Below are 13,442 nucleotides of genomic sequence, written 5' to 3' on the forward strand. Positions count from 1 at the left end.
AAATGTGAATTTGAAGAGCGCAGGATGACCTTGTTATTATTGCAAGAGAAGGGCCTAAATATACTACAGCTCTGTGGGATGCATTTTTCTCCAGGAGCAGTACAGTCCTCCTTAAAACCTTATGAAAGTGCTGATAATTCAATGAAACAAAACAGTATTGAAAATGTTACTTTTCAGACCTTCACAAAAAACCTACCTCTAAAAATCACTTAACACCGAAAGCATCAGACAAGTTTCAGAGACTACTCTGAACATACACTGCTTCCACCCATGCTTCAGAATGCTGTCACCAAGTACTATACAGCATGATTAGGCAGCCTTAGCCCTTCAAATCTTCTCTTTATGACTAGGAAAAGGAAGCTAGTTCTCAACTCAGAAGCTTAACTAGCCCCATCTGCAAAAGAAGAGGGATACAAAGAGAAAACAATTTTCAAAAATGAAAATTACTTTTATTTTTCACTTTGATACCCAGAAGACTACAACAGTTCAACAAGGTAAACATAACAGTTATACAAAACATATGTTAAGTATTTACAGACTTAACTGTACAAAATAATTTAAAGTTTACAAAAGTTTCATGCAACTTTTGTTGACTGACACAGTCTAGGAAATCTCCCTGGAGAAGCATAAGAGATCTTCAAATTTATTTACTTATTTAATGGTTCAAAAAAAGGATGCTGCAAGGCTTCATCAAGAGTAATTCTTTTGGCTGGATCATATTCCAGCATCCTGCGAACAAGGTCAAACAGACTTTGATGATCCGTGTCTTGGCAATGCATGAATTCCTGAAAGAAAAGAAAAAAAAAAAAAAGTATTTTAGAGAGATCTTTCACAACTGCCAATCTAACAAAATAATAAAAATGTTGCCTCCTACCTTTAAAGGCTTACAGCGTCTCCTAACGTATCGTCCTGCAGAACTGTGTTCATCCCAGTCCAATTGGTCATGGTGAAAATAATGCTTTCTGCATGACACAGAAAATAATTTTAAGATAGTGTCAGTGTGTAAAGTTCTAAGAAGCTCTGAAACACCATAAAGGTGTTCCTGCATATCCCTCTACATTTAGGAGCTAGCACCTCTGTTAGCTAATATTTATTCGGAGACCTGTTGCTTTTATATTACCATTGTCCCAATATTTAGAAAACAGGTCCTTCAGTATTCCAATCAACAAAGCAGCCACCGAAAACATCATTTCCATTACTGACATTTAAACAGATGGATGCTTTCAGGTATTCCAAGAGAACAACTTGGTCTCATCTGCTACTAACAAAAAGACAGCTTGTCATCTATCAACTTTTAAAAAACATTTCTTATAAAATCTGCACAGTGTAAAATAGTTGCTAGCCACTTGAAAAAAAAAATCAGACATTGCCAAACATCTTTAAAAAGTGTGTCGCCAATACACAAGACTGACTACCAGTGCAAACTATGTTCTGAGAAATCCACACCTCAGCATCACGTTAACACTGCTATATGAGTAGCGTTTGATTTTTAAATACTACCTGAATCTATGCCAAGTGCGCTTTTGGAGTTTTTTTCCCATTTTTCAAAATGCATTATCAATCAGTTGGACAACTGTAAAAAAAACTAAATACACTAACCAACCCAGATTGTTGGAATTCTACTACAACACGAGTTACAGGATTATCTAGATTAGCTGGCAAGAGCACAACTTATTTCAGAACAAGAATGGACCATCAAATCTCATGGTCTGGATTCAGACATAGGGGGTTAGGGGAGAACCCTGTGCTGGCTGCTTCTCCTTGCAATGGAAGCAGGAACCTCCTGCTGCATGTAGCTATCTTTGAGGAAGAGAGAAAGATCACTGAGGCACATGTCCGAGGGATATGAAGGGACGATGAAAGGGGTTGGCAGCTGTATTAGCAAGACAGGACCCTCTTTCCTCTCAATATGTATCTTCTGATGACAGCAGGTTCTTTATTCTCACAGTTTATAGAAAAATGGGTGTCTAGTACTGTTCTGGTGACGATACCAAACTTCGCTTTAAAGACTTAAGAATATTCATAATCAGTTAATGTTCAAGAGGCTGACATTTTGGTTGCTGGCAACTCAGACTAAAATCAGGAAGGATTACTACTGTCAGCTATTTAATTCACCTACGTCTCACATGATTTCTTGCAACAGAATAATAGGTAACAAGAAACCTGGAAGTCTCTTTGTTGATCATCAGAAGCTCACAGCTAGCAACGGAAACTCAAAAAGATTTCTCTTAACACAGGAAAATATTGGGCAACTTACTTCTGTGATGAACTTACCTGGATTTCTTGATCATGTGAGTTGGCAGAGGCCCTAGTATTCTTTCCATCATTGCTAAGTGTTCTTTACTGTCATGTGTCTGTGTGGAAAAAGCAATGAAAGCACTTAGCACATTTTTCTACTCTCAGCCACCTGGGCACAACACCCATCTACAAACAGGATGTTTGCCAGAGTACCATCACAGTATCTTTATACATTATCACCTTAAATTATTACAAATAGATTATGCAACGCAGCTTGTAATATAGCACTTTCCACAGTTAAGATGGCCCCTGAACAACAGGGTTCATAAAACAAGTTTTGTACGAGTATGTTTTCTTTACTCTTAATTCCAATATTATCTTCAGAATCTAGACAGGCTTCTTCATACAAAAAAACCCCACAACAGATCATCTTAAATAGTCCGAAGGAGATATCCCAGCCATCTAATTATCATGTGTGTGCTGTCTTTACAATCTCACCTATATAATCCTCAAAAAGCCTGTAAGGTCATGCCTTATACAGTAATAGTTAAGTACACATTATTAAAAGAAACAAAAACGTTCAATTTGACTTTATGTACATACCTGAAACACTGTAAATCCTAGGTAATACTCAATTAGAATACAACCAATACTCCAAACATCACAAGGCTGAGACCAACCCAGTGCTGCAAAAGAGGCAAAGTTTACATTTTACTTTTTAATATATTCTCAAAACTTGTAAGCCACAAAGCACATGACCAGTTTCCACGCATTTACTGATGCCCATTTTCCCCACACACACGCTTCTCTTCAAACCTTGTTGGGAGAGGAACACGTTTGGACTTCTGTTTTCAGAATGTTTCTAAACTGTTTTAGAATATTTCTTTTACTGTTTACTCTCAAGAATTCTAACATCGCTATCTGTGAGAGAAGACATTATTACTAGAAGCACAAGCAACTGCTGCAGTTCATGAAATAAAGACATCCAAATTAACTGCAATTAACTGTCAGAAGGTTTAAAAATCTTTACTGACCTAAAATAACCTCAGGAGCTCTATAATGTCTTGTAGACACCAATGTGCTGTGATGCTCATCATCAAAAGTCGCACTTCCAAAATCAACGACTTTGATGTCTGTGTTTTTTAAAGTGCGCTCATCTCGCTTCTGCAAGAAAATCAAAATGCTATTTGTTAGTATTCTTCAAAAACATGCTTAGGCCAAAGGTATTCATCACATTATGTTAACTGGTATTTTGAAGAGAAATTAAGATAAAATGATAAAAGTTAAACCTCTGTAACAAAACACTCCTTCCAAATACATCAATTCCTATTCAGGTCAAGCTCCAAGAAAGAGAAGCTGGTAAAGTGATTTAATCCGAATATTCAAAACAGCCGAGTAAAGGCCCTTCCCACAGTAACAGAGCTCCTTTCCTCTTTTGTTAACTTTCAAGTTAACTTCAGTTAGTTGTTATCTGTCTTAGGTTTTTCTATCCATTGGTGCATGCACTCATTTGTGTAATTTTATCTCTAAAATAAAAAAAAATAAAATCAAGCCTTATCCATACACTAAAGGGACTGAAATCCATATTGCTCCTGTCTCTAAGAAGGTTTTATACTTTGAAAAGAGAGCAGCAACGTAAAAAGAAACTTGTATTTCTGCCACTGTGTGAAGTGATTTGTGCAGACAAGTTCCTATCCCAACATTGTGCCTTAGTGTTTTCTCCAGTTCAGTTTGAATCAGAGCAAAAGTTACTTGCTTAGCAAAGAGTCAGTGTCTCTCAAAGAGCACAAAAAAATTCCAGGAAATGTAACTATCACTTGATGTTTCTACACATACTTTTTTTAAAAGAAAAGTTCAGATGAAGACAGAAGTAGCCCAATGCAAGTTGGGAGAAACAAAGAACAAACTTACCATTTTGGCATTGTACTTCACTATGTAATCAGACTCCACAAACAAGATGTTTTCAGGCTTTAAATCCGTATGAGTTAGTTTATTATGGTGTAAAACTACAAGGAAGAAAAGAACAGTATGCCATAATTAATACATTTATTTCCTATAGGAAAAAAAAACAAAAAAATCTTTGGTAAGAGTATCGTGATTTACTTACAGTTTATAGATTGGCAAATTTGATAAGCCATATTTCTGATGTCATTAATATGAAATGGCAGAAAGCTGTTTTCCTTAATAAAGTCGTAAGTACTAAGTCCCAGTAGCTCAAAAACAATGCAAACATGGCCATGATGATCAAACCATTCCAGCATCTGGACACAGCGGCTTAAAAAAAAAAAAAAAAGAAAAAAGAAAACTCAATTTATTGAATTATTACCTTTCGCAAATCCTTGGTATGCTGACTATGCTGATTTTATACTTACAAAGTGCTGCTTGGATCCATGGTGTTTAAGTGTTCCAATACCTGTATTTCTGAACGGGCTGCTTCCCGATATCTACCAACATTTTTCACAATTTTAACTGCTACATGCATTCCTCTCCTTTAAAAGAAAGTAAAACATCACAAATTGAACCTACTATTGTTAAATACCAACAACCCTAAAGCAGCTCAGTTTTAATAAAAGAAACACAGGAAGATTACAGGTCATAAAGAATTATAAATTGGATTACGGGAATTTGACTTAAGCACATTGCACTTAAGCAGAACTGTTTATATTTATAAAGAAACATAATACCAATCTTTCCTTTGTCAAAGACTCATAGCGTATGCTGAATTAACTACTACTCAGTCTTATTATCTCATCTAAGGTAGAGTAAACATCAGGAAACCACTTGCAAGACCATTAAAAAAAACTTAGCAAAGTTCTAATTTGAGGAAAGCACTGCAGAAATTTGGCTTTTTTCCTCCAACTTGCACTTGTTCTCGTTCTTTTTCAGTGCTCCTACGGAATTTAATAACTTTTGAAGTTTACATTCGGACTATTTTGTACTATTGAAAACTGACGCACTCAGTGTAACATTCAAAATGTAAGGCTATTACTCAAATGGAACAGATACACATAGTTCATTCTATCCCATTTACCAACAGACAATTTTTAACTGTGTCTATATTAGGAGTCTAATGACTTAAGAATACGGTCTCGCCTCATAACACAATCTCGAGCTCCTGAACTAAACTTGAGAAGCGACAGAAGAAACCAAAGGCAGAGGAAAAAACGCTAAAACCACGTCACAGAACTGCAGATACAGAGCATATGTTTAAAATAATCTGAGGTTTATGAACTGCTTAAACCTCCTAGCACATACAGAATTAGTGGAGATCCATTCCATCAAAAAAACAACTGTGCATTCAGAAAAAGTTCAAAGGGTAATTCTGGTTTTGGAGACTGAGAAAAGAAATTTACAGCTCGACCAATACCAAGCAGTTGCTTTCATGAAGAAACAAATCTACTTTCTCAGCATTTCATTGCACCATCTTCTAAAAGTCAGTCTCTCAAATCAATTTTGTACTCTTTATGTACCCTCAAATTCTCCAGTTACAGAACAGCACTTGTAGAACCAACAGAACACAATGAAGCAAAACATAGCGCTCTCCCTTGAAAAAGGGCAGATGACATCTATTCATTGATTAGTAGTTTGCACCACATGGTTATACAGCTTGTATAGAAAGAAAAAATAGGATAGTTATAAAAAAGTTTAATTTTGAAAGAAACCCTTTCTAGGCAGATGCTTCCCAAGAAAAACATGGTTAAGGAAGTTTATTGTTAAGGACAGATTCTCAAATCCTTAGAAGTTTTCCACTAGAAATAAGCTTACAAGGTAGCTCTCAAAAACAGTGTAATTTCTTTCTAAAATATACCACAACACTTGATTTTAACTGTGACTTTCTTTTAAAGAAAATGACCCTGAGCTTTTAGTTTTTGAGCCAAGGAGTGTCTTTTGTCATGAGATCCACTTATAAAAGATAACAGACACTTACATATCATGATCTATGCACTCCACAACTTTTCCAAAAGCTCCTTCTCCTAAAGTCGCAACAATTTCATCTAAAAAGAACAAACACAAGTTAGAACTATATAACTACTTAAACAAGAATGAATATTATTAACGTAGATTTAAAAATGTGCCATTACAAAAGCATAATTACTTTAAATCTCAGCATCTGTATGCATTATTTTATTGGACAGGTGTCATGAAACAGTTAGCCAAAAAACTATCTCTTGTTCTAATCTCAAGATTCAAGTTCATTTACTAATTGGAACTTTTTGAACACAGTATTTAAATTCTACAGAAAAGAAGATATGCAAAAAAACAAAAAAGCACAAAAAAAACAGAACAAAAAGAGCAATGAAGATTTCTTTAGCCCCCCTCCTCTGACATACTATTCTAAACAGATTTTTTGCTGAAAAGTTTTTAAAAAGTGTTGAAAAATGTTCTATACATCTTGCTCTTAGAACGTCTCCACTTTCACAGATCAGGTGACCCTCCTCATCATCCTCTACACTCCTGGATCTTTTCCTTCGGTGACTCTTCTGGAAACGGCACCAAGATCGTCCAGCCAATCAATATATCAGAGTGAATTCAGGGCAGAATACGCAATTCATTCAGCGGGGAGATATTCAGGCATTCAGTTACACACCAGGCCACGAACAGTTGGCAGGAGCAATTTCAAATTCAGTCCCCAGAAATTCACAGGGCACAGTTTATGTTACAGAAGAAAAACATGGCAAGGAACAGATTTTCAGATAAATACTTAAAGTGATAAAGCAACAGAAAAAACAACACAATTTTGTCTCTCAAACAGTGGCTTAACTGAAGACAGATTAAGAATGCAACATCACTATTTCTAATACTTTGCTAGCAAATAGCAACAAACAGTATTTATTTACAATCTAAACTTACAGTCAGGTCAAATATGTCTATTTTTAAAACATACACTTTATAGAATCTAAACATTAAAAAATATAAAGTAATTTTACTTCTCTTGCGTTTAGGGAGAGAAGAAAAATTATTCTGCAGTCCTTAATTTGCATTGCATAACCTAATACAAGTTGCTGTTTTCTATTGCAGAAATGTGACATAAAACACCTGGAGCTGAAGATGCATCAGTGTGCATCATGCCAATACTAAGAAATTCACAGAGGATGCCTTCAAAGGCAAGCAGCAAACTTATCCCATCTTCAGTAAGACATTAGTTGCCATTAGCCAGGCACTTGGCTTATCAAAGTTTTCTGGAATCAGGTGTAGAACTGTAGAGCTCGTTCCTATCAATTTACTAGACATGCATGTTTCATAGCTCCAATTAAGCTCACATTAAAAAGGCATGTCACTTTAGTTACTTTTAGTAATAGGATATATGGCAACTCACAGCCTACCTGAAAAAACATAGTTCACTATGCTATAAAACCAAAAAGGGACAACTGTACTTTGAAACAGGATAGTTACGTGTTTTCAATTTTGAGATAACATTTTTCTGATTAATCCCAGAGACCTTAACTACTAGCCACCTATGTTCCCACTGTATAACTAAATAGTCCCACCCCCCACCCAACACTCTGATCCAAAAGTCTCAAGTAAGAACATATTCATGTTGCTCACAAATGGACTCAACTACAAACCCTTTCTTAATAATACATTATTTCTTAAAGTACTGTGACCAGGAATTGAAGTTCTAGCCACACTTAAGACGTCTATTACCACTAATTCATTAATAGTAAAGTTAAAAATTACTCATACCGAATGCGATTGGTGACTGGAGCAATGATGTCTCTTATGCTTCCTTTTATGACTACTTTTCCTGCTCCGACCAGAGGATTTGCTATAGTGATGATGGTGACTCTTTTCATAGTCTCTGTGATAATGCCTGTGGTCATATACTTCACAGAAGTCATTTCTGTATTCCTCAACATATCTCCGGTCATGATGGTCTCTTTCATTTATGGCTCTATCGTCCAAATAATGACTGAAAATATATTTTAAGTGAATGTTCTCCACTTCAAAAACTTGAGGTTCCAACAAGATAAGTGACTTGAGCTGAGTTAGAGTTACATAGTATGTCTTTACATCAAGAATGTTCTCTAATTGACTCCCTCCCCAAAAACAGTGGAGCTTTTGATGTTGCTTTATTAGGAATCTAACAACATTGTCAGTCTCAAATACATAGCAGCACATGAACAATATAGAATTCATCCGCAGTTTGCACAGTAAATAAGAAACTCAAGACTCAAAAAGGAGAAACACTTCCTAAAATATACTGAGTAACTCAATTACAATCTCCAAAGTCACAGGATAAAACTCCATACAGCAACAATCCCCTTCTATGCGTTCAAAGTGTTAAAGATAAAAACTGGAGACTGAAAGAAGTAGCATTGTTCTTAGTGCTCTGCATTAAACATTAAAACCCACAGAGAGTATCTGGATCAAGGATCTTCTGCACAGAAAAAAAACCTTTAAGAAAGCTGGTGAGGCCAAGAGCCGCCATATTGCTGTACACCCACCTCCCTTCCAGCATTTTATAAGTATCAGTATGAACTTTTAAAAGAATTCCATGGGACCTTCTTCTCAAGCAAAAAAAAAACAAACCACAAATAGAAAAAAACCACATCTTTCCAGTAAAAACAATTTAGAAGAAAAAGCAAACCACCTCCAAATTAGTAAGAGAAACTCATACTTACCACTGTATTAAATGATTAAACAAACCTTCTCTTCCTTATGTTCACATTATGTAAAGGCATACTTTTTACTTGAAGTTTAATATTGAACATGTTCAATACCAATACTAAACTGACAACAATGAAACAAACATTTACTTGTTTTTATTAAAGAATTTCTATGTAATGGTTCAGGTACTGTGTTAACAAAACCAACTACCTCTTGTCTTAAAGTAAGCCAAACCTTAAGGAATTGTCAACTTTGGGCACTCAAACACTCTTATCCTGAAAATGCATTTGTTTTAGACACGACAAGAAAAATTAGTACTACTCAATTCAGAGTTTTATACCTTTCTGAAATGTGATTTGGTTTATAGTGCTTGCTTTCTTGTCCACTGCTGTGGGACCTTTTCCTGCGTTTACGGCTGCTACTGTGCTTTCTTTGATCCCAGCTCTTTCTGTCGTCCCATTCAGCACAATGAGATTGTTTTGAATGACGCATCTGTGACTGAAAAAAAACAAATCAACAAAAACCATAAAAGACAAAAGCATTACACTGGTATCTGTAGATGCAAGTCAACTACTGCAGTTTGATCAAATATGACATAACTAGAAAGAACCATTTCCTCAAATAATTCTTTTCCTCGGCTTCCCCCACATATTATTTTGGTTTGGCGAGTAGACATAGCTTTCTCATCCTAACACTGTAACACTGTTACGAAACACAAATCAAGATTAAATAGGCCAACTCATCTTCACTTAATAGCTTCAAACATGTCATAAAGCCCATTTTAAATAAACTCTCAAGTGACTAAACAGAATCATTTCCTTAAAAAGTCTTCTGTTGGAGAGAGACCTTAATCTTCAAACATTCCCTCTGACAAAACCTGGATTTAGTTCTTCATATTGTACATAAGTTACTACATGAAACTCAAATACGCACAACCAGTCTAAAAACTTCTATTTACAAATCACTGTTAAATAAACACTTTTTAAAGTTTTAGCAACAATTAACTCTGATATACATAATTCTGTAGTACTATGAGCCAAGCCACAATTTTTGAACCCTATTAGCATGCAAGTATGCGGGTGCTTTACAATTAAGCTGATTCACCAAAGACAAAACCCACCAGCTTCCGTTGCTGGATGTTAGATGCAGAAATTCTGTGTTCAAACAGGTACATGCACAACTGAAAAAAAAAAGAAAAGAAAGTAAAGCACAGCTGTAGAATTAAAGAGTATAGCAAAACCAACCATTATTTGTTTACTCTTCTTTGGCAGAGGTTTTTGAAAATAAGAATAAACTACAAATTTATTTTAGTATATTCTGAAGAAAGAACACACGACAAGTTAAGTTTCCTATACTAAGCAGTGACAGCAAGAAAAGCAGTTTAGAAACAAGGATAGCACTAAAAAGTAATCATGATTGTGCAAATTTACACAGAACAATGTTGGTTGCCTCTCTATCAACTGCAGGCATTAAGAAGGAAACTTTCAGAACATGTAAGTGGCAAGCCTGTTCTGAAAAAGAAGTTTCCTGATACTTTCATAATATTTGTGACAGGCTAGTAGTTAAAAATAAACCACAACAGACACCTGTACCAACTTTTTTTTTTTTTTTACCGAAATCTGGTTTTAAAATACAAATACAATGCAAACAGAGTAACAAAAAATAAGTGACTGGTACACCCTTTGAGTCAGTCATGATCTAGGTCTTGTAAAAAATCTTATTCACTTATGATACATTAATAAGAAATGAAAATATGAATATACTGAATGACAGACAAAAATGCCTGAAGGATAAAGAGGAAATTAAGACAGATTAGTGTTTCATTTACATGGCTGAATTTCTTTTCTTCTTACCCAGCTCCAATGCCATTTTCCTCTATTTTCAGCCTATATAACTCAAATTATGAAATGCCCTCAGATTTCAGTTATTTTACTTTTGAGGTGAAGAGTTCCCCACACACAGTGAACTGAGGATTTTACTTATAACTGCCTTTTTTTTTTCTTCCCCATCTAGCAGAAAGCAAGCTGCATTAATACTCTATAGTGGACAAATATCTAAATAAAATCACCATTAAAGTGTTGTGCAGAAGGGGACTTGGAGGGTGGCAGGACAGACAATTGACACAGAAAACTGGAGAAAAGGTTTAGTTGAAGTCTAACTGCTGCTTAACTACAGTCAAGTGCACACAAAATTACTGGAATTAAGGCGGAAGTTGCAAATTCTGCCCCTAAAGGAGCCAAGTAAATGCAAATGAGGAGGAAATAGTTAGAATCGGTCTGTGCAAAGCCCGAAGTGGCCACAACCCATTTTGCAGTAGGTGCCACCTTAAGATTTTTTTACTATCATGCACTCCCTCTAAATTTATGCACCGAAGCGCTTGACTTATGTAATACTGACAGCTGACACGAACATATGCATTCCTATATGGCATGTAGTCCTAATCCATATCACAGGCCGTTTTCACTCCCACATTCTGCCATACGGTTTCTCAAATAGAAGCCACAGACCTTTTGTTAAAAAAAAAAATAAATCCATACATAAAACGCCTCAGGAAGGACACAAGCGTCCTGCCATAAGCTGCCTACGCAGCAATTTCTAAACGTCTCTCCTCGAAAACTTGGCAGGCGGTACGAATCGGAGGAGGTCAAAGGCTTAATCTTTTGAAATGACCAAAGTCCGCCCAACCAGGCCGATCTGAGCTGTCCGGGGCCCAGACAGGCAGGAGCAGGTTCTACAGAAGACACCCACTACCCCAACACACGGCCACGAAGTCCACAGTTCCCCGCCATTTCTTCCCTCGGGAGGCCTCTGGAGCCATGGCGGGGAGGGGCGGGGGGGGTGACTCGTCTCCTTTACCGTCTGGGCAGGCGCCAGGCACCTCCGTGCAGGCCAGGCTGAACAACCCATCTGCCCGGCTCCCCCTCAAAAAAAATCACCCACCACACAGGAGGCCCCAGCTCAACCTGCCCCCCCCCCCGCCTCGCCCCTCCACAGAGGCCTTCTTCGCCACAGCAAACCCTGCCCGGGGGGTCCTGTACCGAGAATCCCTCCTTCCACCCCAACATCGCCTCGATCAACCCCTCACGCAGGGCTCTACCCTCAACCTGCTCGCCGAGCCGCGGGGGCGACGAGAGCAGGCCCTCCCCCCTCACCGACCCTCTGCCCCCCCCTCCTCTTCGCCCCCCCGGAAACGCAAGAGGGAGAAGAAAAAAAGGAAGAAAAAAGGGAAGAAAAAGAAAAAAGCCCGAGGAGGAGGGCAGCCCCCGCCACTTACAGCCGAAAAACAAGGCGAGCGAGCCCCGTGTCCGCCCTGCGCGCACAAACAAAATGGCGGCCGCGACCGAGCGCGCACGAAATTCCTTCCTCCTCTCCTCCCTCGCGCTCTCCCCCTCTCGCGGTTTCTCGGCGGTGTGACGTTTGGCGCACGGAGGGAAGGCCCCGCCCCCTGAAGCCCCGCCCCCTGAGGCCCCGCTTCCCTCACAGAGGGGAGCGGGTCCCGATCCACCCGGCCGAGCGCACACCCGCATCCCGCGGGGGGGCGGTCACCTCAAAGGAGCTGAGGCCGCGTGGGTCGGGGACCCAGAAATCATGCGGGGGGTTCAAGCAGCGAGGCCGGGTTCAAAGGCCGCCACGCAGCCGCCCTCCTCTGGTGCCGAGCGTTGCCTCGGATCGCACCGCCAATTAACTCCTCCTAACGAACTCGCCAAACGCTGTGTTTAAGCAGGTTGGTGTGCAGGTTGATTCCACTGTTAGGCCTGGCTTCAAGCTCACTTTGAGTGTTTAAGATTAGCTCGCGGGTAAGTCCTGGGGGAGTCATTGCTGTGTGATGCTAACAGGCTCTGCAGTAAAAAACTTAATAAAATTGATTATCGCCCGAGTCGGCAAGTTAGAACCGCCCCCTCCTCCGTGAGTAATTGCTCTGACAGCTGGAGAGAGCTTGTGCGTTGCTGGGTCCAAGAAAATGGATGTTCCCTGTCCTTGGGACGGGCCCAGGGGGGCTGCTGTGGTTGGGGTGTGAGGAAGGCGAGGTGCCAGGCCTGGCCACCCGGGCCTTCCACCAGTGGTGCAATTCCTGATTCATACCCCTAGAAATGTACTATGGGGAGTCAAGCTCATTCATGCGCTTCGGGCAGAGAGAAATGCTTGCTCCGAGAAAAGCGAAACCCTGGTGTCACAGTTCTGCATTCAGGCAGCGCTGTACAATGGAAAAATTATTATTACCAACTCCTCTAGCAGTCATTCAGACTGAGAATTTAATAAATCCAAAGAGATTGTTTTCAGGCAAACGCAAACCCAAACTGAGGTGAAAGTGGAACCGAAACGCAAACTTCAAATTTATTACCTCATAATGTTTTATCTAGGGAAAATTACAAATCTCTGAAGGATAGTGGATAAAGTGAAAAATTAACGAACTCATCCCTTCCCAGAACAGTTTTAGCAAGCTTTACCTCTAAAACAGCAAGATTTTGGAACTGAAGCAAAACCCAGAATATCTAAGGTGTAGCATACATTTTATTGAACAAGTGCTGGTGTCTTTTTAATGTCAGTCCCCCAAAGTACTAGCAAATATTACTAAAATGCAGGCATACATTTGG

General features: G+C 38.7%; 1 protein-coding gene across 7 annotated transcripts; it reads right to left on the reverse strand.

Moving 5' to 3' along the window:
- Positions 1-427: 427 nt before the first annotated feature.
- On the reverse strand, positions 428-12,373 carry CLK4 (CDC like kinase 4). Of its 7 annotated transcripts, none has more exons than XM_074603725.1 (14): positions 12,122-12,373; positions 9,968-10,027; positions 9,188-9,345; positions 7,924-8,149; positions 6,629-6,719; positions 6,167-6,233; positions 4,611-4,727; positions 4,346-4,512; positions 4,150-4,244; positions 3,273-3,402; positions 2,842-2,924; positions 2,275-2,354; positions 875-962; positions 428-785 (listed from the first exon to the last, which is right to left on the reverse strand). In XM_074603725.1, the coding sequence occupies exons 2-14, from the start codon at positions 10,019-10,021 to the stop codon at positions 648-650; spliced, it is 1,494 nt and encodes a 497-aa protein (XP_074459826.1). In that variant the 5' UTR covers positions 10,022-10,027; positions 12,122-12,373; the 3' UTR covers positions 428-647. The 7 variants fall into 7 exon arrangements, with proteins under 7 accessions (XP_074459826.1, XP_074459827.1, XP_074459828.1 ...); XM_074603726.1 differs by having other exon boundaries at positions 9,188-9,339; positions 12,122-12,250; XM_074603727.1 differs by lacking the exon at positions 9,968-10,027 and having other exon boundaries at positions 12,122-12,265.
- Positions 12,374-13,442: the final 1,069 nt, after the last annotated feature.

The sequence above is a fragment of the Larus michahellis genome, chromosome 11 (genome assembly GCF_964199755.1).
Source record: "Larus michahellis chromosome 11, bLarMic1.1, whole genome shotgun sequence".
NCBI lineage: Eukaryota > Metazoa > Chordata > Aves > Charadriiformes > Laridae > Larus > Larus michahellis.